Source organism: Urtica dioica, chromosome 5, assembly GCF_054948205.1.
Source record: "Urtica dioica subsp. dioica isolate 48M chromosome 5, U.dioica_male_clone48M_v1_H2, whole genome shotgun sequence".
NCBI classification, from domain to species: domain Eukaryota; kingdom Viridiplantae; phylum Streptophyta; class Magnoliopsida; order Rosales; family Urticaceae; genus Urtica; species Urtica dioica.
This window is the reverse complement of record NC_142760.1, coordinates 2,484,344-2,508,814: the sequence shown is the minus strand read 5'-3', so window position 1 is coordinate 2,508,814 and position 24,471 is coordinate 2,484,344. Positions and strand designations below refer to the sequence as shown.

General features: G+C 38.9%; 1 protein-coding gene across 1 annotated transcript; it reads right to left on the bottom strand.

The window, feature by feature from the left end:
• Positions 1-14,028: 14,028 nt before the first annotated feature.
• Positions 14,029-15,417, bottom strand: LOC149394810 (uncharacterized). The gene is made up of 2 exons (XM_089615832.1): positions 15,024-15,417; positions 14,029-14,906 (listed from the first exon to the last, which is right to left on the bottom strand). The coding sequence occupies exons 1-2, from the start codon at positions 15,275-15,277 to the stop codon at positions 14,204-14,206; spliced, it is 957 nt and encodes a 318-aa protein (XP_089471958.1). The 5' UTR covers positions 15,278-15,417; the 3' UTR covers positions 14,029-14,203.
• Positions 15,418-24,471: the final 9,054 nt, after the last annotated feature.

Genomic DNA, 24,471 nt, shown 5'->3' with positions numbered 1-24,471 from the left:
AAGAGAGAATTATTTGCTTACAAAAATACATTTTAATGACTGCTTTCTAATTTCAGACGATCCGTCACAAAATATTAAAATCAGGCTCCCCTGAATTTGGGATCCTCTCAATTCCACTCTCAGACACTCTCCAAGCGTTTGGTTTTCTTCGATGTCAACGCTCGTGAAACCTTCAATCACGAAATCACAAAACTCAGCAACTCTCTAGAACTCAAATGTCTGGAGACGTGGTTAGAGAATTACACCACACATATCACACAATTAGTTTCTCAGTCCGCCGACCATCCACGTCTAAGAACCCTAAAAGTATGATGACTGTGTCAAGACGAGATGATCAACGACATCGTACTGCACTTTCATGTTCGTGAATCTCATTATGTGGAGAAACAATAAAACGATGTTGTGTCTCGGAGTTTCGCATAAGCATAATTTAGAGTTGTGTGGATATGGCGAATGATGAAAGAACTGAAGGTACCACTGAATCTTCCTATGAGACTCTAAAGTAATAACACGACTCCCAATGCCTAGAAGCCGCATAGGAAGACTGCGTAGGAACCTTGATACGGCCCGAGATTCATGTTGCGATTTTTTACGTGCGCAAGGTGCACGTGTCGCTCAAGTAATATAGTGAATTAAATACGAGCGTCGATCCCACGAGGAAAAAGGTTAATTTGCAAACAAATCACTCAGCACGAATTGAACTAAAGAGGAGATGGAAAGATGTCACAAATTATTGACAAATTCTAACGCAAATAAATAACAAAACACTCAATTAACAGTTGTAAGCAGAAAGAGAGGCTAAGGACCAAGGCTTCATGGGTTTATTCAACGGTTTGGATACACGAAATACAAGCACAATCAATAATCAACTCACTATTCTTTGCTAATCATACTCACAGAAGAATACTGTTAAATCTCTCTCGAGCATCTAACGACCTATGTCAAAATTAGGAAAATCTTCTCTCGATCTCAATCCCTAACAACAACATGCATTAATATCAGGAGTATTCACACGATTCTAAGGCAACCTAACTATCTCTAGCCTAGGCATGCATCATAGTAATTCAAACAAAAACACTAACAACCTAATCTTTCTCAAGCATCAAGTTGAAGTATAAAATCATGAACAATGTAGCTAATCTCGATCAAGCATTAAAACGGATTCAAATTAAACAAAGCAGTAGAGAATGAAAATTGAACTTCAATATAGTAAATTATATCCATAACCGAATCCTAAACCCGCTACGCCATAATCCTTAATGGAATTAGTTCATGGCGTAGCGAGAAAACAAAAAGAGAATGAGAGAATAGAAATATGAAACCATAATTAAAAAATAAATTGTGAATTAAAATACGGGAGTTCAAGAGTAAAGGAGAAGAAGAAAACTGTAATTGGCGTGAATTGGTGAAGAACGGCTCTCCTCTTTTTCTCTATCTCTCTCAAACACTAAGTGAAAACAATAAAAAAGAACTAAGATCCCTAACAAGAGATTGAGAGGTGTATTTATAGGCCTAGGTCGAAATCCTTGGGTTTCTCTTAATTTTCGGAGCAGAGTGGATAATTAAAATTGATCCAAAGGCTCTGATCGACTCCAAATCCGCGATTCCTCTTTTTTTTTGTCTCGGCGGACGTTGCGGCGCGTGGTACGAGGTTCGCGCTGCGAGGTTGACATCTTCGGGATTTCACGTTCCGCGCCTCATGCTCGGAGATCAATTTCGGCGATTTTCGGAACCTTGCAGCGCGAGGTCGTTGGATCGCACCGAGCACTTTTTCTTCCCGCACGCACCGTTTTTGTGACGGCCATAACTCCTAGCTACGATGTCAGATTCTTGCAAATAAATATGCGTTGGAAAGCTAAGAGAGAGCTCTATCCATTCATGGAATTGGATCATCAAAAAGTTTTATTTCAAACTCTCAGAATTGTTCACAAGACGACGCTGTATGTCGTCTTTGCTCTAACTTGACGAAAAGTCTTCGAATCTTCTCAAAATTGCTCTGTTACTTCACGTGATGCTCTACTAACCTCCTTTATACCTCATTGGCCTCTAAAACCTATAAGTCTCTTAAAAACACACAAAAAATATCATAAATACTCGAAAACAATCTCGGGTTTAGTCGGAAAAATAGGAATTTTCCGCGTGATTAACGCACTTATCAATTCAATCTCGAAAAGGGAGCTTTACAAATCTTCCACCGAGCTTAGCCTCCCATCCTTTGAAAGATTTAAACTTTTGATGGTTGATTATTCCTAATATGACTCATCATTAAATTAGAACGATAACTTATAATATCCAAATAATAATAATAATAACAATAATAATAATAATAATAATAATAAAATCATTCATATGTATGTCACATAGTCTATATATTAAACATCACCTATTAAAAGGTGTGGACTTACAATTAATTGAATTTCTGAAGTCTATTTACAATGTAAATTTTTGTCGCCAACAATTATTATGTATTTTTTTTTCAAAAAATTGGCTACGTAAGCCACCTAAACTATAGGAATTGTAAATTAGCCAACATTTGGTAAATACTTTATAAATAGCTAATTTGCATACGTGGCAGCTTATTAACTACCTACAATATATGTTTGGTTGTGTTAAATAAGACTTTTATTAATCTGTTAATAAGTTTACTTGGCTATTTACAAGAAATTAACCAAATGTGGGCTATATCTCAATCCACTATATCCGTGTGGTTATATAACTTAATTACCCTTTTTTTTATCAACTATAATCCTGGACTAGTTAGTTTAATTATATTACATGAACGCCTGGGTTCAACCCCCAAAAAGGGCAAAATATCTTTATTATTGAAGTTTAAAATATTTATATATAATTTGTGCTGATATATTCATTGTAATCTATTATACTCTTTATGTGTAAATCTAAGAATGAAAAATAAATAACTAAAATTAAAAAGGTACAACTTTATTATGTAGCCTTTTGTTCCCAGCAATTGTTCCGTCATTCGTTTAATATCTAAGAATAGTATCTTTAGGGCCGTCAAAACACCTCCTTCTAAATATATCTATAATGCTCAGCAAGGTCAACTGATATTCTACCGTGATGAATAATAATATGTTTACCTGCATTGCATTCGACTATTTATTTTTGGTATAAGAGCATGCAAATCTATAAACATGAGAGAGGAGACTTTTAAAAGAAACACATAGCTTCCTACGTCCTTACAAATATTGAACAGAAGAAATAAGAATGGAAAGACTTGAATTCAAATTTCGCATCTCTCAGCTCTGTCTTCCTTGTTCTTGTATGACCCGCTCAAAGTTATTAAACTCGTCAATTCAAACAAATTTTCAATCTGCATGGTACACATATCACTACTAGCCTATATATATATTTTCCCTATAAAATACCATTCTACCTATTCCCTCTCTCATATCCACAAGCAACGCTCGCACACCAAAGAAAAACAAAAAACAAAAAACCCGCCGTATATTTGTATTGTGTCAATTCCGTATATTTTCGCTTATATATACATATAGAGCTCTACTCGAAAACCGAAAATGAGTGCGAAATATATTGTCGTTTTTGTGATCTACATATTGGTTGCTCATAGCCATCCAATTAATGGTGGAAGGCTTTTGAGCCATAATAAATTTGGTTTGGACGTCACAAATGAAGACAATGTGCAATTATTGCTCTTGTCTTCGCTACAAAAAGGACAGACTCCATCGGCGCCGAATCCTACTATTCCCCACAACCATCAACGAGAGGGGCTTCGCCGGCCACCGCCACTTCCTAATTCCGAGACGTACATTTCTTGATCGTGCCACTTCCTAATACCTCAACAGTTGATGATGACACTTAATTTATTTTTCATTTCCTGAAATCCATAAATATAGCGGTTAAATTCAGCTGCCTACATTATGAATTTTTATTAATTTATTTATTTATTATTATTCTTTCATCATTTGTTATCTTTGACATAAGTGTAATAATGATATAAAATTTAATTTGAGTATTTGAATAATCACTCCTACGTTAGGGTATTGGTTAATCATTTCAGAAAGAATGTTGTTGCCAAAGACATCATGTTTATTTTATATATTTATGTAAAATAAAAACAAAATTAAAAAAGTGACTTTGCGGAGCTACAGGCACTATGACAAATAAAGGCTTAAGCCTCAATATTTTTCGCGGCGAAAAATTTAGCTGCGACAATAATCTTTGTCGCGGCTGAAGTCATCCCGTCGTTATTTCAAATAGATGCGATAGTCGTGGCTATTATGCCGCGTGGCTACAGCTGCGACAAATGGTTGTTTTTTGTCTCGTCATTTGGCCGCAACAATAACAACTTATATAGTTGTTGAGAAACAAATAGGCAACAATTTAAGGGCATCATCAAACCCACCAAGCTTACCGTACATGCAAATAAACACAATAAAATACTAATGAGTTAATAAAAATTAAAAAAAAATGATCATTTTCAATCTAAAACAAACACGCTGGTTATTTATTCGCAAATCGGGAACCCTTAAAGGATTATTAAAAACCCTAAAACAGGAAAAGTCGGATTGATATAGCACGACCGAAGACGGCGGTGACTAGAATACGACGGTGTTAGTCTGCGTCGATGAGATGAGACAGAGAGAGAATGAGAGAATTAGAGACAGAGTAAAAGAGTAAGAGATTAAAAGAGAGAAGTTACATGCGGACTTGGATGGCGGAGTACGAGCGACGATGGCGGTGGAGAATAGTGGCGTTGGTGGGCAAGAGTCACTACTACAAACAGTGGATTCCACAACGGTACAGTACCGTTGTGGAATGATTCCACAACGGTTCTGTACCGTTGTGGAATCCTCCGCTGTGTAATGATTCCACAACGGTACTCGTACCGTTGTGGAATCTTAGGGATTCCACAACGGTACAGTACCGTTGTGGAAACCTCCACGTTTCCACAACGGGACGGTCCCGTTGTGAAAAATAATCAATTTTTTTAACACTCGCCGCGGCCACGTATTGACTTCGCCGCGGCGTGATCTTCCACAACGGTACCCCGTACCGTTGTGCAATAGTTCTCCGCGGCCAATGACATACATGGCCGCGGCGAACAAGAATTATGTTGATTTCCGAAATGCGCCGCGGCAACGTTACGTACTCGCCGCGGCGTGATCTTCCACAACGGTACAGACGTACCGTTGTGGAATAGTTCGCCGCGGCTAATGACATACATGGCCGCGGCGAACAAGAATTATGTTGATTTCCGTTTCTCGCCGCGGCAACGGTACGTACTCGCCGCGGCGTGATCTTCCACAACGGTACAGACATACCGTTGTGGAATAGTTCGCCGCGGCCAATGACATACATGGCCGCGGCGAACAAGAATTTTGTTTTTTTAAAAATTCTCGCCGCGGCAAGGAATACCTTTGGCTGCGGCGAGATGAATTCCCATGAAACTTTGCCGCGGCGTAATGATTACACGTCGCGGCCAAATTGTACCTGAGAGCTATTTTTTTGTTTTCCAATTAAAAACCTGAAAATTAAATATATCCAAAACCAAATATATATCCAAAAAATCCAAATACATCCATAACATCCAAAATATATACATAACATCCAAAACCAAATATATATCCAAAAAATCCAAAAATAAATATCTATATCCAAAATCAAACTAATATTCACATTCTATAAAAGTTTGTACGTATAACACCCACTCTTCTCGAACTCTCTCTAAGTTATCCGGTGTATATGACTTCTTCATTTGTAATTTATCTATACCAACTCCAACAATATCACGCATATAACTTAAAACATAATACCCGCATTCCGTGTTTCCGATTTGTTTGGGAGCCGAGGCATTTGTGATTAAGGTTGATTGACCGTTACTTCGAGCTTCTTGATTGTGAAGCTTGAAATCCGAAAAAATCCTTATACGCCAAAAAAAAAAAACAAATTAGAAAAGAAGCATTAGTGGAAATGAAATATTTCAAATAACATGTAATTAATTTACCTTTTTATCAACATCCTTAAATCCAATGGGATTTTATTTTTCAACGGATCGAAGAACATCGCTTGATCTTTCCAAAGATCGAAGACAACAAGCATCCAATGTTCATTTAAATTGTACGGCATCAAAACTAGTTGTTTTGGTTTGCAATTTCGTACTATTTTACCGATTTTCTTGACGCGTTCGGATAAATGGGCCTCATCGTTGTTGGTTTGGAGGTAGCAACTCAAACCCGCTTCAAAAAAACACATTACTTCACTCCGCTTATTTTTGTCTAATATGGATTGTAGATAACTACGAAAAACAATTATTGGATTAGTTAATAAAATGAAATATTGTATATTGATATAAGAAAAAGAATATAAAAGAAATATTTACCCCATGTAAACCGTTATGCATGACGCGCCTATTTCCTCGTATGTAAGGAATTCTTTAACATCGTCAAACATCACCGGAATACGCTCTACGGCGATACTTGCACAAACTTTGACATTGATTGCATCCCCTTTCGGTAACATTACTCGGTTGGCATGTTGGGCGAGCAATCGAAACTTTGGATTAATCAACGTATATGAAATCTTCTTATCGTCATCGGCGCTAGGTTCACTACCACCACCGACCTTCAACACTTGTGTGACCACCGGGCCGCGACTCTCTTTTGCAATTTCAGTTTCTATTAATCTCTTTGGCCACTTAACGAAGCCCCCTACGGCTTCTTCAATAGTCTTGGCTTCATCGGTGGGAATCGGCAAAAAAGCTTTCTTAATCAAAGCCGTCGCAATGCTCACTCGAACGTTTACATCCTCCAAAGATGAAAAATGAACGTGTTCGGCATTCATGTACGCTCGCCCGTTTGCTACATGAATCGTGCCTCCATTCATGAAATCATCAAGGAGGAGAATGCATTCTATGCTTTCATCCGAACACGGTGTCACCGGCGTGGTTGGATTCATTGAGCAACTTGCTCGAACACTATCGGGTTTGTCGGCAACTTCATGTTGAGATTGTTTATCTAATAAATTCACTAATGTTATTAAAAAATATATATAAAAATATTTGACTTTTTTACTTGTATTAAAAAATTAAAAATTACCTAAAGACGTTACTTCATTAGCCTTGTCTTCATCACCATCTTTAGCCATGTCTTCATCACCGCCCTTAGCCATCTCTACAACATCACCCTTAGGCATCTCTTCATCAACACCAATATTTTCCTCTTCATTTGTGGGACGTAGGACACTAGGCAACTCGTCATTAGCATCTTTGAGACTCAAACCATTTTGAGTTAAGGCTTTCATAATGAAAGATTTTAACTCACACATTTCTCGACGTAACTTAGTTACCTCGTCACTCGAGTTTGACCGACGAGATACGGAATTGCAACTTGACGAGTATTTAGATTGCCCACGAACACGACCGGGATGTTCCTTAGATTGCAAGACACTTTCCATAGACTCATCCGTAACTTCTTGAGATGATTTTCCCTTCATTCTCGACTCAACCCATAATACCTCTTTTGTAGGCCATTCACCCGTTTCCTCGTACTATTATCAAGCAATACCACAAATTAATTAATAAATATTATGAAACATGGACAACAAAATAAAACATGTAAATCTAACCTTTTGTTGATCAAGTTTTCGATATCCATTTCGGCCGGTTCTAGATCTGTACACGTTCTTCCTCGCTATTTCTTTCCCATTGTCCGATGATTTTTTGAACATATCGGAACGTCTATACTCAACAAATTTTATCCAATCTTCTTCGGTGATATTTCCATAGCGTTTTAAAACGTATTCCGGCCTCTTCAAGACGCTTGGATCATTGAGGTTGTCTTTGACTAGATCGTTGTATAGCTCGTGACGGAATAACCTCGCCGCTTCTCCAACTCTCATAAGACAATTATTCTTAAGTTCGATAGGGACCGTAAATGCTTCACATATTTCGTTCCAAATCCTTTCTTTTAGCTGTTTATGCTCTTTTAGTCTCCAATCGATCATCGAAATTGGAACGTGTTCTCTAGCTAACACGCCAAAATAACTCGATAACTCATCACCCTCCTTATCCAATGGTTCATCTCTATCATTAAATTTGACGTTTATCTTTTTACCAAGAGTTTTAACCTTATTAATCTTGGGCATAAGAGTATTTCTTCTTTTCCCGGGACCATCGATATTGGTGGATCTCCGTTTACTGCTAACGGTACTAGTGGAAGTATTAGACATAATCTATGAAAAAACAAAATTCAACATAAACTCAATTCAAACCAATTCCAACACAAACTCAAACTTAAATTCAATTTCAATTCAAACCAATTTCAATATAAACTCAAATCGAAATTCGATTCCACACTAATTTTCTACATAAATATCAAATTCCATATTCAATTTCTATATAACTTAAACACAAATACACAATTCTAACCTAATTTCAACATAAAAATACAAATTACATAAAAAAAACGCTTACCCATAACCTAATTTCAACATAAAAATACAAATTACATAGAAAAAACACTTACCCGGAGTGAAGATGACGAGCACGGAGGCGTGGTGGAGAGATAAAACGTCAATGACGTTGTCGGGACTTGTGGTCGGAGGGTTGTGGTCGGAGGCAAGGTTTTGTGGACTTAGAAATTTGTGGAGAAGAGAGGAGAGAGAAGGACGGCGGCCGAGGAAGAAGAGAGGAGAGAGAGGGACGGCGGCCGAGGAAGAAGAGAGGAGAGAGAGGGACGGCGGCCGAGGAAGAAGAGAGGAGAGAGAGGGACGGCGGCCGAGGAAGAAGAGAGGAGAGAGAGGGACGGCGGCCGAGGAAGAAGAGAGGAGAGAGAGGGACGGCGGCCGAGGAAGAAGAGAGGAGAGAGAGGGACGGCGGCCGAGAAAGAAGAGGAGAGAGAGAGACGACGGCGACGGAGTGGGTGTGGGTCGGAGAGAAAGAGAGAAGAAGAGGGTGGGTCGGAGAGAAAGAGAGAAGAAGAAGAAAAATGAAATTTCTGAAAATTTTGAAAAAAATCGAGTGGGAAAACAGTTTTAGGGTCTGACCGCGATATTTCGCCGCGGCCAAAGTCCAACGTCGCCGCGGCGAGTTCATTCCACAACGGTATGACCGTCCCGTTGTGGAATATTTCGCCGCGGCCACGTATCTGATTCGCCTCGGCGAAACATTCTGGCCGCGGCGATCTTCATGCGTGGCCGCGGCGACATAGTTCACAGATTTACATAGCCCCTGGAACTCATTTCGCCGCGGCCATGTAGATACTTAGCCGCGGCTAAACATTCACGCCGCGGCGATCTTTATACGTGGCCGCGGCGAAATAGTTCACAGATTTACATAGCCCCTGGAACTCATTTCGCCGCGGCCACGTATGCAGTTCGCCGCGGCGTGATATACCTGGCCGCAGCCAAAGTATAGTATAGCCGCGGCGAACAGTTCTCAGATTTACTGGAACTCATTTCGCCGCGGCAATGTATTTCTTTCGCCGCGGCGAGTGTATTCCACAACGGGACGATTGTCCCGTTGTGGAATCGATTCGCCGCGGCTAGGTATAGTGTTAGCCGCGGCGAAACATCGCGCACTGGATCTATAAATTAAAATTTCTCGTCATTTTCACTTTCTAATCTCAAAACCTCATTCGGAAACCCACTCCAAACCAAATTCCGACCTGTTCTGCGCCATTCTTGGTTATCACTCTCAACTATACGTCCAAATCTTGTAAGTTATTCTCCTACTTGCTTTGAATATACTTGTTTTTTATAACTTGGTAATTAGAATGGGTATTTGTTGTAAAATCTAGGATTTTCTATCATTGAAGATGAAAAAATGGATGTGGGAGAATAGATTAACTGAGATATATCAAGAAGGTGTAGATGAGTTTTGTAAATTCGCTAGAGATAATATGGACGGCGTGAAATCTATTCGTTGCCCTTGTGTTCGATGTGGAAATCATAGGCATTTTTCGCTTGATGTTGTTCGAACCCATTTGTTTGCGTATGGAATAATGACCTCCTATCAAAGATGGTACTATCATGGTGAGGTTTTTCGTTCGACGATAAACAATAGCGTTGATGATATTGAAAATGATGTTGATGATATGCCCGGAATGATGAATGATTTGGAGGACGATTTTGTTGACCGGCCGGAGTTGTTTGAGTCGATGATGATTGATGCGGAGACACCATTATACGAAGGGTGCACAAGCTTTTCGAAGTTGTCGTTTTTAGTTACGTTGTTTCATTTGAAGGCGTCGGGTGGTTGGACAAACACTAGCTTTACAAAATTGTTGGAAACACTTAAAGAAGCCTTTCCGAAAGACAATAAAGTTCCTTTAAGTATGTATGAGGCGAAGAAGACTTTGGGCACATTAGGTATGAAGTACGAGAAGTTCCATGCGTGCCCGAATGATTGTATTTTATACAGACACGAGCATGAAAATCTAGATGAATGTCCGATCTGCAAAGAGTCGAGGTGGAAGAAGGGTAAAATGCCACGTGACGGAGTCAAAGGAGTTCCAGTTAAGGTATGTTTTCACTACTCGATTATCAAATACATGTATAGCCTATAATGGTATGTTTCTTATTGTTTTTTTATGATTACAGTCGTTATGGTACATTCCTCCAATGCCACGCTTCCGACGAATGTTTAATAGTGTCAAACACGCGAAGAACATGGTTTGGCACTCCGAAAAACGTGTCAATGATGGTGTTCTCAGACATCCTGCCGATGCTGCCCAATGGAAATCCTTTGATTTTAAGTATAAGGATTTCAGTGCTGATCCCCGAAATCTTCATCTTGGTTTAGCAACTGATGGTATGAACCCGTTTAGCATGATGAGCAGTAAATACAGTGTTTGGCCGGTTATATTGGTGAACTACAATCTCCCTCCAAAACTCTGTATGAAGAGAAAGTTCTTGATGTTAACGCTTCTGATATCAGGACCGAGTCAACCAGGTAATGATATCGATGTTTATTTGGCACCGCTTGTTGATGATTTGAAGATGTTATGGGATAAGGGCTATGAGGTTAAAGACGCTTATCGTCGAGATTCTTTCAACTTACGGGCAATGTTATTGTGGACTATTAACGACTTTCCGGCCTATGGAAATTTGTCAGGATATTCTATGAAATGCTCGATTGGTTGTCCTATTTGTATGAAAGACACATCTTCCATTCGGTTGAAGCATAGTAAGAAGACTGTTTTTCTCGGGCATAGAAGATTTTTACCAAGAGACCACCCATTTAGAAGGTTAAAACAAGCATTTGATGGCAACACAGAAGAACGGCTCCCTCCTCGAATTTTGTCTGGTGAAGATGTCTACGAGATGGTAAAAAACGTCAATGAAGTCCTTGGAAAAAGAAAGCGTCGTGCTAGTACTAAAGAGTCGTTTCAAGAGAATCCTTGGAAGAAGAAATTGATATTTTATGACCTTCCGTATTGGAAGACGCACTACGTTCGAAATTGTCTGGATGTTATGCATATCGAGAAAAATGTTTGCGAATCCGTTATCGGTACTCTTCTTGATGATCCACATAAATCGAAAGACGGAATAAAATCTAGAAGGGATCTCAAGGAGCTGAATATAAGAAGTATTTTGCACGCCGATGAGGAGGTCGGACAAAAAACTAAATTTCCAGCGGCTAAGTATACTCTAGATCGGAAGGAGAAGAAGAAGTTGTGTAAATGGTTTGCGTCTATCAAAGTTCCCGATGGTCATTCTTCAAACTATACGAGATTTGTATCTATGAAAGATTTGAGACTTATTGGAATGAAGACTCACGATTGTCATGTGCTTCTACAACAAATGTTACCTCTCGCCTTGCGTGGAATTTTGTCACCCGATGTGAGATTTGCAATATCCAAGATATGTGTATTCTTCAACTCGATTTGCTCGAAGGTTATTGATCCTACTCGGTTGGATTCCATGCAATCGGAGTTGGTAAAAACTCTATGCATGCTAGAGAAGTTTTTCCCACCTTCGTTTTTTGACATCATGATTCACTTAACTGTTCACTTGGTACGTGAAGTGAAATTATGTGGGCCCATATTTTTACGTTGGATGTACCCAATCGAACGTTACATGAAAGTGTTGAAGAGTTATGTGAAGAACTACAATAGACCGGAAGGGAGCATAGTAGAAAACTATATAGCTGAGGAGTCCGTTGAATTTTGTTCGGAGTATTTAACTAATGCAGACGCGATTGGGTTGCCAAAGAACACAAGTCATGAATCAAAAGCTTTATCTACAGGTATGTTTTCTGACACTTTCTTTTGTGTATTTAACTTATTCATGAGAGGACCACTACTTATATGAGTGGTTATGTATAGGTACTTATTCTATCGTCAACCGGAAAGAGTGGGAGCAAGCCAGTCTCCATGTCTTGCATAACGTTTCCGAGGTCACGCCGTTTGTGGATATTCATTTGAAAGAATTGAGGGCAAATGATCCAAAAAGAGCTAAAAATGAAAAATGGTTACAAGAAGAGCACAATCGTTTGTTTCAGAAGTGGCTTGGAAAAAGATTATTTCAAGAATCAAGACATTCAGAAACGTTGAGCAAAATATCTGGCGGTCCTTCGTCAATGGTTACAAGGTACACTGCTTGGTCTGTTAATGGTTTTACTTTTTACACCAAAGAAAGAGACAACAAGCATCCCGTTCAAAATAGTGGTGTTACATTACTTGCTGAAGCATTACACGTTTCTTCGGCAAAGGATAAAAATCCAAAAAAAGCTTTTATGAACTATTATGGGTACATTGAAGACATTTGGGAACTTGATTATTGTGGGCTACGAATAGCTTTGTTTAAGTGCAAATGGGCAGACAACAATCATGTTAAAGTTGATAAAGACGGAGTTACGATTGTCGACTTTCGACGTACAAGTTACGAGAATGATTCATTTATTTTGGCCTCACAAGCAACTAAAGTGTTTTACGTACCAGAACCCGTCAATCCAGATTTGTCATTAGTGGTTCACATGAAAGCGAGAAATATTGAAGAAGATGAAGACGACAACATGTCTAATATCCCCCCATTCACATCCGGCTTGCCACTTGTTGATGAAGAGATCGAAGATTTTGATGCTGATGATGTTTCTCATTTACATCGTTCGGATATCAATCATATTTTAGTGTGAAAACAAAAAAAATATGTATTTTAGTTTATTTTATGATATATACTTTATATAATTATTGTTAATATCCTGTTGATAAATACTAATATGGCCGCTTCCAAGACTATAAAACGTCAAGGCTTAATATTCTGCCGCGGCCATGATAACTCGCCGCGGCCATGATGAAAACACGCTGCGGCCAATAGACCAACTGGCCGCGGCGAAATAAGTTCCAGATACTTTGTTTTTTTAGGAACCCACTTCGCCGCGGCCATGTACAAAACCCGCCGCGGCCAAGATGTCTCGCCGCGGCCAATAGAACACCTGGCCGCGGCGAAATAAGTTCCAGAGTCTATGTTTTTTTAGGAACCCACTTCGCCGCGGCCATGTACAAAACACGCCGCGGCCAAGATGTCTCGCCGCGGCCAATAGAACACCTGGCCGCGGCGAAATAAGTTCCAGAGTCTATGTTTTTTTAGGAACCCACTTCGCCGCGTCCATGTACAAAACACGCCGCGGCCAAGATGTCTCGCCGCGGCCATGTACAAAACACGCCGCGGCCAAGATGTCACGCCGCGGCCAATAGAACACCTGGCCGCGGCGAAATAAGTTCCAGAGTCTATGTTTTTTTAGGAACCCACTTCGCCGCGGCCATGTACAAAACACGCCGCGGCCAAGATGTCTCGCCGCGGCAAATAGAACACCTGGCCGCGGCGAAATAAGTTCCAGAGTCTATGTTTTTTTAGAAACCCAATTCGCCGCGGCCATTTATAAACACGCCGCGGCGAAGATGACTCGCCGCAGCCAAAACAACATGTGGCCGCGGCTAATGTCTTCTTCATCGGGGAGAATCTATAGTTATTACTTTTTAATCTGAAGTAATATCAAACACAATCAAGACATAAATTTTAAATACTCAAATCATCCATTCAATACCATAACAAGTCTCAAACATAAATTCATACAATACCATAACGAGTCTCAAACACAAATTAAAATCTGAAACAAGTATCAAACACACATAAAGACATAAATATTTAAGTCTCACACACATAAAAAAAAGATGAAAACAATTATTAAACTTAGAAGGTTTCAAAAAACACATAAAAAAATTTACTCGTTGTCGTCGTTGTCATTCGTAGGTGGTTGTGGTGGTGGTGGTGGTGGCCCCGGGTACTGAGGAGGTGCCATATGCGGTGGCCATTGCGGTGCTTGCGCCTGATAGTATGTGTATTGAGGATATGGAGGAAACCGGTATTGATTCTCCTGATTGATGTCCCATCGACCAATCATCTCGTTCAATCCTTCGAAAGCCGCGGCGCCATATTGTCCTTGTTGGTACATGTAATCTTGGGTGTGTTGATACCCGCCAACGAGATAGTGGCTACACCGAGCAATGTACTCTTGGGTGGCGGGATCATACCCCGGAGGTGGTTGTAAACACAACAGTGGCTCGTTGAGTGACGGTTCATCCTCATCTTCTTCATCCTCTTCCTCCTCTTCCGGCTCTTTGACAATGTATCTCTCGATCGTCTTGTCATTAATAGGCGCCCCACACTTCTTGGTTGTGTCGTGTTTTGCGCCTCCAACACCGGCATTCAGACACAAGCCGTAGATGATTGACGGATACGGCAACCCATTTTTGATATTCTTGTAGTCGATTCTCTTCATCCAATTGTAGATGAATCGACCGACGTTGATGGTGTTACCACGAATGATACAAAACAAAAGATGGACATGTTCCTCGTCGAGACGGGTGAAGTGCTTTATCGGAAAGAGACGGGAGCAAATGAAATAAATCCACGTTTTTGCGAGCCTGTACATTAAACACCGTTATATTTAAAACATGCAATTAATAGAAAAAATAAACACCGTTCTATTTAAAACATACAATAGATAAAATAATACACGCAAAAAAGAAGAAAAGTCTAACCTCGTCAGTGATTTACGGAAAAGCTTTCTAACTCCTTTGTCCATGACCCAATTCTCTCCTGGAGTAGTCAACACACTCAACATTTCATCGAGATTAGGATTTCTCAACCATTGTCGATAACCCTCATTCTCGAATTCGATGTCCGGGGTTCCTAGCAATGCGTTGATGGCTCCGACACTACAATCAACGTCTACACCACGAACCGTCACCACATCATCCTCGTGATCTGGTAAGTTCGCGTAGAATTCGTACATGAGCGTAACGTTTGCTTTGTGCTCGGGTGTGGCACAAAATTTTCTCCAAGAGAAACCTTCGATGGTATTGTTGATTTGAGACCCTATAGGCGTGGTTGAGCTCACCTTCAACCCTCGTTCAAAGATCGGACTTCGTTGAACGAGGATGTCGTAGTGTTCTTCTGCGGTCTTGCTAGTGAATACCCGACTATTATAATCCACTACGGGTTCGGGTTCGGCTTGACGAGACCTCTTATTTTTTTTTGTGGGGGGGCGAGAAGAGCTAGGGGCGGCTTCTTTGTGACCGGCGGTTGTCTTTGAACGGCCCATTTTCACCTAATTGAACAAATCATTTCAAACTCAAATTCAACAACATTTTCAAACAATAAATCATCTTCAACACAAAATTAAACTCAATTCAACACTAAATACATATAAAAACACATTATATTCAAATAAATAAAACATAAAACTCATCACAAACACAAATTCAAACTCAAATCCGACCTCAATTTAACTACAATATCAAAATACAACTCATTTTAAATCTAAAATAACATTATACCCAAAATCATAAATTAGAACAAAAAACCCAAAATAAAAAACCCTAATTTCGGCCAAATCTACACCCCCAATATCATAAATTACAACCAAAATCAACTAAAATCATAAATTAGTTTATAAATCACACAAAGTATTCATAAAAATTAGGATTTTGATATGAAATTGAGATAAAAACATACCTTGATAAAAGAATTTGGTGGGAGAGAGAGCAAGGGAGGCGACACCGAGAGAAAGAAAGAAGAGCACGGCGAGATTTTGCTTCGGCGAGGAGGGCGGCGAGATTTGGCGGCGGCGAAATGGCGGCGAAGTTTCAAGTTTGGTTTGGGAGGAGAAATGGCACAGAATCGGCCGAAATGAAGGTCTGAGGCGAGAGAAAGTGTAAAAAATGAAAAAAGAAATCGAAATGAGGCTTTTATAGTGAAGCCCTAAAATTTTTTACGACATTTCGCCGCGGCGAGTTTAAGCCTTCGCCGCGGCGAAATGTCGTAAAAAATTTCCACAACGGGTTATTGTCCCGTTGTGGAATCGATTCGCCGCGGCGACTCATAAGTTTCGCCGCGGCGAGATGTCTGACTTCATACCTTTCCCACAACGGTACAGTGTACCGTTGTGGAAAAGTTTGGCCGCGGCGAGTTTGAGCCTTGGCCGCGGCGAGATCCAACAACGGGTCACTGTACCGTTGTGGAATGTCCAGAATTCCACAACGGTACTACAGTACCGTTGTGGAATCATAAAGATTCCACAACGGTACTGTGGTACCGTTGTGGAATCCTGGATATTCCACAACGGTACGGTATCCCGTTGTTGAATCTTGGACATTCCACAACGGTACGACTGTACCGTTGTGGAAGCATATAGATTCCACAACGGTACTGTGTTCCGTTGTGGAATTTCCGTTGTGTAATCCAACATTTGTAGTAGTGAGTGGAAGAGGTGACTAAGTTAGAGAGGGAGAGAGAAAGGGAAGAGAAGAGGATTAGACTAAAACATAATTCACAAAGTTATTTGATTACAATTTAACCGTGACCTGTCGCGGCTAAATCATTTCAAAAGCTAATTTTAATCGGCGACGAATGCTCCTTCGGCAAATGTTCGAAATTTTAAATTACCCGTGACAAGGCATGGCTAAATAGATGCAACTTGTCGCGGATATATATCTTTTTCTTTCTTTCTTTTGTGCTTTCCTGTTAGATTTGTTTGTTGATAGAAGAAAAAGGTATAAAGGGAATTTATAAAGAATTTTGACATAAATATTACTAAATTCATGTCAAATTATCAAATTAGCTTCGAAACTTAAAATTTGACAGTTTTATTAACAAAATCAAAAGAGAGAATTATTTGCTTACAAAAATACATTTTAATGACTGCTTTCTAATTTCAGACGATCCGTCACAAAATATTAAAATGAGGCTCCCCTGAATTTGGGATCCTCTCAATTCCACTCTCAGACACTCTCCAAGCGTTTGGTTTTCTTCGATGTCAACGCTCGTGAAACCTTCAATCACGAAATCACAAAACTCAGCAACTCTCTAGAACTCAAATGTCTGGAGACGTGGTTAGAGAATTACACCACACATATCACACAATTAGTTTCTCAGTCCGCCGATCGTCCACGTCTAAGAACCCTAAAAGTATGATGAATGTGTCAAGACGAGATGATCAACGACATCGTACTGCACTTTCGTGTTCGTGAATCTCATTATGTGGAGAAACAATAAAACGATGTTGTGTCTCGGAGTTTCGCATAAGCATAATTTAGAGTTGTGTGGATATGGCGAATGATGAAAGACCTGAAGGTACCACTGAATCTTCCTATGAGACTCTAAAGTAATAACACGACTCCCAATGCCTAGAAGCCTCATAGGAAGACTGCGTAGGAACCTTGATACGGCCCGAGATTCATGCTACGATTTTTTACGTGCGCAAGGTGCACGTGTCGCTCAAGTAATATAGTGAATTAAATACGAGCGTCGATCCCACGAGGAAAAAGCTTAATTAGCAAACAAATCAACCAGCACGAATTGAACTAAAGAGGAGATGGAAAGATGTCACAAATTATTGACAAATTCTAACGCAAATAAATAACAAAACACTCAATTAACAGTTGTAAGCAGAAAGAGAGGCTAAGGACCAAGGCTTCACGGGTTTATTCAACGGTTTGGATACACGAAATACAAGCACAATCAATAATCAACTCACTATTCTTTGCTAATCATACTCACAGAAGAATACTGCTAAATCTCTCTCGAGCATCTAACGACCTATGTCAAAATTAGGAAAATCTTCTCTCGATCTCAATCCCTAACAACAACATGCATTAATATCAGGAGTATTCACACGATTCTAAGGCAACCTAACTATCTCTAGCCTAGGCATGCATCATAGTAATTCAAACAAAAACACTAACAACCTAATCTTTCTCAAGCATCAAGTTGAAGTATAAAATCATGAACAATGTAGCTAATCTCGATCAAGCATTAAAACGGATTCAAATTAAGCAAAGCAGTAGAGAATGAAAATTGAACTTCAATATAGTAAATTATATCCATAACCGAATCCTAAACCCGCTACGCCATAATCCTTAATGGAATTAGTTCATGGCGTAGCGAGAAAACTAAAAGAGAATGAGAGAATAGAAATATGAAACCATAATTAAAAAATAAATTGTGAATTAAAATACGGGAGTTCAAGAGTAAAGGAGAAGAAGAAAACTGTAATTAGCGTGAATTGGTGAAGAACGGCTCTCCTCTTTTTCTCTATCTCTCTCAAACACTAAGTGAAAACAATAAAAAAGAACTAAGATCCCTAACAAGAGATTGAGAGGTGTATTTATAGGCCTAGGTCGAAATCCTTGGGTTTCTCTTAATTTTCGGACCAGAGTGGATAATTAAAATTGATCCAAAGGCTCTGATCGACTCCAAATCCGCGATTCCTCTTTTTTTGTCTCGGCGGACGTTGCGGCGCGTGGTACGAGGTTCGCGCTGCGAGGTTGACATCTTCGGGATTTCACGTTCCGCGCCTCATGCTCGGAGATCAATTTCGGCGATTTTCGGAACCTTGCAGCGCGAGGTCGTTGGATCGCACCGAGCACTTTTTCTTCCCGCACGCACCGTTTTTGTAACGGCCATAACTCCTAGCTACGATGTCAGATTCTTGCAAATAAATATGCGTTGGAAAGCTAAGAGAGAGCTCTATCCATTCATGGAATTGGATCATCAAAAAGTTTTATTTCAAACTCTCAGAATTGTTCACAAGACGACGCTGTATTTCGTCTTTGCTCTAACTTGACGAAAAGTCTTCGAATCTTCTCAAAATTGCTCTGTTACTTCACGTGATGCTCTACTAACCTCCTTTATACCTCATTGGCCTCTAAAACCTATAAGTCTCTTAAAAACACACAAAAAATATCATAAATACTCGAAAACAATCTCGGATTTAGTCGAAAAAATAGGAATTTTCCGCGTGATTAACGCACTTATCAATTCAATCTCGAAAAGGGAGCTTTACAAATCTTCCACCGAGCTTAGCCTCCCATCTTTTAAAAGATTTAAACTTTTGATGGTTGATTATTCCTAATATGACTCATCATTAAATTAGAACGATAACTTATAATATCCAAATAATAATAATAATAACAATAATAATAATAATAATAATAATAATAATAATAATAATAAAATCATTCATATGTATGTCACATAGTCTATATATTAAACATCACCTATTAAAAGGTGTGGACTTACAATTAATTGAATTTCTGAAGTCTATTTACAATGTAAATTTTTGTCGCCAACAATTATTATATATTTTTTTTTCAAAAAATTGGCTACGTAAGCCACCTAAACTATAGGAATTGTAAATTAGCCAACATTTGGTAAATACTTTATAAATAGCTAATTTGCATACGTGGCAGCCTATTAACTACCTACAATATATGTTTGGTTGTGTTAAATAAGGCTTTTATTAATCTGTTAATAAGTTTACTTGGCTATTTACAAGAAATTAACCAAATGTGGGCTATATCTCAATCCACTATATCCGTGTGGCTATATAACTTAATTACCCTTTTTTTTATCAACTATAATCCTGGACTAGTTAGTTTAATTATTGATGCAGGGCAAACCAAACTGCAGTTTCAAGAATGTTGGGATCACCGAAACGGATAAAAGAGTAGTGTTTTCTGAGTGGAATCGACCTAGTAAACAAGACCCACAAAGTGGGGTCTCGGGATTTAAGCCGAATTATGACGTTTAGGCTTTTAAAATGACGTTTTGTTTTCTTCTCGATTAATTTAATTATAGCTTTTATTATTGTATTAAGTAGATTTAATTTATGCATTAATATTCAGCTTTGGATTATGAAAAGTCTCTTGATGCATCTATAAATCATGAGCACCTATTTTGTAATGGATAGATTTTTTGATGAAATGAAAAATTGAAGCTTGAGTGTTTCTCCCAAATCCGAGCGTCGTGAGCGAGCTCCGAGTTGATGCCCGAAAACCGGCATTCGTGCGCGAATCAACGGTGATTGGATGCCCCGAGTCTAGCATTCACGAGCGAATCAATAGGCGAAGGAAGGTTCTTCGATCGGTTATTCGTGCGCGAATCAACGATCAAGTTCGACTATCCGGTTACGTTACTTTTTATTTTGGTTTTTATTAAATCAATCTCCTATCTTTGAATTCTCCGCTGCATCAGTTGGTATCAGAGCCGAAGACGATCGCGAATCATGCAGATTTTTGCTGGATTCATTGACGACGACTCACACGTGTTCAAGATTGATGTCGAAGAAAAAGAATATTTATTTGATCCAATCGGTGATCCTATCTACGATGAAAGCGACGATGAAGAAGAAATAATTGGTGAGCAATTGAGCAGTCCAAATCTTTATGAAGAACAAGAAGATGATGAAGAAAAACAAGAAGTCGTGAAGATAGCTATCGCTCCAACGATTAATAGTCAAGCCGATCGAGCCCATGATGACTTCGTTGATGTGCCCTTTTTGTTTGAAGTGGTGTTTCGATCATCAGAATTCAAGAATACCATCATCCTCCTTCCACACCACCTAAAGATGCATCGAATTCGAGGACGAATTCTGTCAAACAAGGGGAGAATGATGCAGGGCAAACTAGGCTACAGTTTCAAGAATGTTGAAATCACCGAAACAGACAAAAGAGTAGTGTTTTCTGAGTGGAATCGACCTAGTAAACAAGACCCACAAAGTGGGGTCTTGGGATTTAAGCCGAATTCTGACGTTTAGGCTTTCAAAATGGACGGTTTAGTTTCTGCCCGATTTTGTAACTCTTCAGTTTTTATTTTTAATTTTCGAGGTATTAATGTGTGTTGAATTGTATTTATTCCTAATTACATTCATCGGTTTTTGGTATGTAAAAGGTCTCAAGATGCACTATAAATCTTGGTGACTTGTTTTGTAAAAGATAGATTTTTTTTTAAATGAAAAATTGAAACTTGAGTGTTTCTCCCAAATCCGAGCGTCGTGAGCGAGCTCCGAGTTGATGCCCGAAAACCGGCATTCGTGCGCGAATCAACGGTGATTGGATGCCCCGAGTCTAGCATTCACGAGCGAATCAATAGGCGAAGGAAGGTTCTTCGATCGGTTATTCGTGCGCGAATCAACGATCAAGTTCGACTATCCGGTTACGTTACTTTTTATTTTGGTTTTTATTAAATCAATCTCCTATCTTTGAATTCTCCGCTGCATCAATTATATTACATGAACGCCTGGGTTCAACCCCCAAAAAGGGCAAAATATCTTTATTATTGAAGTTTAAAATATTTATATATAATTTGTGCTGATATATTCATTGTAATCTATTATACTCTTTATGTGTAAATCTAAGAATGAAAAATAAATAACTAAAATTAAAAAGGTACAACTTTATTATGTAGCCTTTTGTTCCCAGCAATTGTTCCGTCATTCGTTTAATATCTAAGAATAGTATCTTTAGGGCCGTCAAAACACCTCCTTCTAAATATATCTATAATGCTCAGCAAGGTCAACTGATATTCTACCGTGATGAATAATAATATGTTTACCTGCATTGCATTCGACTATTTATTTTTGGTATAAGAGCATGCAAATCTATAAACATGAGAGAGGAGACTTTTAAAAGAAACACATAGCTTCCTACGTCCTTACAAATATTGAACAGAAGAAATAAGAATGGAAAGACTTGAATTCAAATTTCGCATCTCTCAGCTCTGTCTTCCTTGTTCTTGTATGACCCGCTCAAAGTTATTAAACTCGTCAATTCAAACAAATTTTCAATCTGCATGGTACACATATCACTACTAGCCTATATATATATTTTCCCTATAAAATACCATTCTACCTATTCCCTCTCTCATATCCACAAGCAACGCTCGCACACCAAAGAAAAACAAAAAACAAAAAACCCGCCGTATATTTGTATTGTGTCAATTCCGTATATTTTCGCTTATATATACATATAGAGCTCTACTCGAAAACCGAAAATGAGTGCGAAATATATTGTCGTTTTTGTGATCTACATATTGGTTGCTCATAGCCATCCAATTAATGGTGGAAGGCTTTTGAGCCATAATAAATTTGGTTTGGACGTCACAAATGAAGACAATGTGCAATTATTGCTCTTGTCTTCGCTACAAAAAGGACAGACTCCATCGGCGCCGAATCCTACTATTCCCCACAACCATCAACGAGAGGGGCTTCGCCGGCCACCGCCACTCTCCTCCACCGCCACTTCCTAATTCCGAGACGTACATTTCTTGATCGTGCCACTTCCTAATACCTCAACAGTTGATGATGACACTTAATTTATTTTTCATTTCCTGAAATCCATAAATATAGCGGTTAAATTCAGCTGCCTACATTATGAATTTTTATTAATTTATTTATTTATTATTATTCTTTCATCATTTGTTATCTTTGACATAAGTGTAATAATGATATAAAATTTAATTTGAGTATTTGAATAATCACTCCTACGTTAGGGTATTGGTTAATCATTTCAGAAAGAATGTTGTTGCCAAAGACATCATGTTTATTTTATATATTTATGTAAAATAAAAACAAAATTAAAAAAGTGACTTTGCGGAGCTACAGGCACTATGACAAATAAAGGCTTAAGCCTCAATATTTTTCGCGGCGAAAAATTTAGCTGCGACAATAATCTTTGTCGCGGCTGAAGTCATCCCGTCGTTATTTCAAATAGATGCGATAGTCGTGGCTATTATGCCGCGTGGCTACAGCTGCGACAAATGGTTGTTTTTTGTCTCGTCATTTGGCCGCAACAATAACAACTTATATAGTTGTTGAGAAACAAATAGGCAACAATTTAAGGGCATCATCAAACCCACCAAGCTTACCATACATGCAAATAAACACAATAAAATACTAATGAGTTAATAAAAATTAAAAAAAAAATGATCATTTTCAATCTAAAACAAACACGCTGGTTATTTATTCTCAAATCGGGAACCCTTAAAGGATTATTAAAAACCCTAAAACAGGAAAAGTCGGATTGATATAGCACGACCGAAGACGGCGGTGACTAGAATACGACGGTGTTAGTTTGCGTCGATGAGATGAGACAGAGAGAGAATGAGAGAATTAGAGACAGAGTAAAAGAGTAAGATATTAAAAGAGAGAAGTCACATGCGGACTTGGATGGCGGAGTACGAGCGACGATGGCGGTGGAGAATAGTGGCGTTGGTGGGCAAGAGTGGAAGAGGTGACTAAGTTAGAGAGGGAGAGAGAAAGGGAAGAGAAGAGGATTAGACTAAAACATAATTCACAAAGATATTTGATTACAATTTAACCGTGACCTGTTGCGGCTAAATCATTTCAAAAGCTAATTTTAATCGGCGACGAATGCTCCTTCGGCAAATGTTCGAAATTTAAATTACCCGTGACAAGGCATGGCTAAATAGATGCAACTTGTCGCGGATATATATCTTTTTCTTTCTTTCTTTTGTGCTTTCCTGTTAGATTTGTTTGTTGATAGAAGAAAAAGGTATAAAGGGAATTTATAAAGAATTTTGACATAAATATTACTAAATTCATGTCAAATTATCAAATTAGCTTCGAAAATTAAAATTTGACAGTTTTATTAACAAAATCAAAAGAGAGAATTATTTGCTTACAAAAATACATTTTAATGACTGCTTTCTAATTTCAGACGATCCGTCACAAAATATTAAAATCAGGCTCCCCTGAATTTGGGATCCTCTCAATTCCACTCTCAGACACTCTCCAAGCGTTTGGTTTTCTTCGATGTCAACGCTCGTGAAACCTTCAATCACGAAATCACAAAACTCAGCAACTCTCTAGAACTCAAATGTCTGGAGACGTGGTTAGAGAATTACACCACACATATCACACAATTAGTTTCTCAGTCCGCCGATCGTCCACGTCTAAGAACCCTAAAAGTATGATGAATGTGTCAAGACGAGATGATCAACGACATCGTACTGCACTTTCGTGTTCGTGAATCTCATTATGTGGAGAAACAATAAAACGATGTTGTGTCTCGGAGTTTCGCATAAGCATAATTTAGAGTTGTGTGGATATGGCGAATGATGAAAGACCTGAAGGTACCACTGAATCTTCCTATGAGACTCTAAAGTAATAAAACGACTCCCAATGCCTAG

What these genes read in the sequence shown, in the direction of transcription:
- LOC149394810 (XM_089615832.1), bottom strand. Translation starts at nt 15,277, where the DNA reads ATGTACGAATTCTACGCGAACTTACCAGATCACGAGGATGATGTGGTG. An exon ending in TTCCGTAAATCACTGACGAG is followed by an intron (nt 14,907 to 15,023) that starts GTTAGACTTTTC and finishes TTTAATGTACAG; the next exon opens with GCTCGCAAAAACGTGGATTT.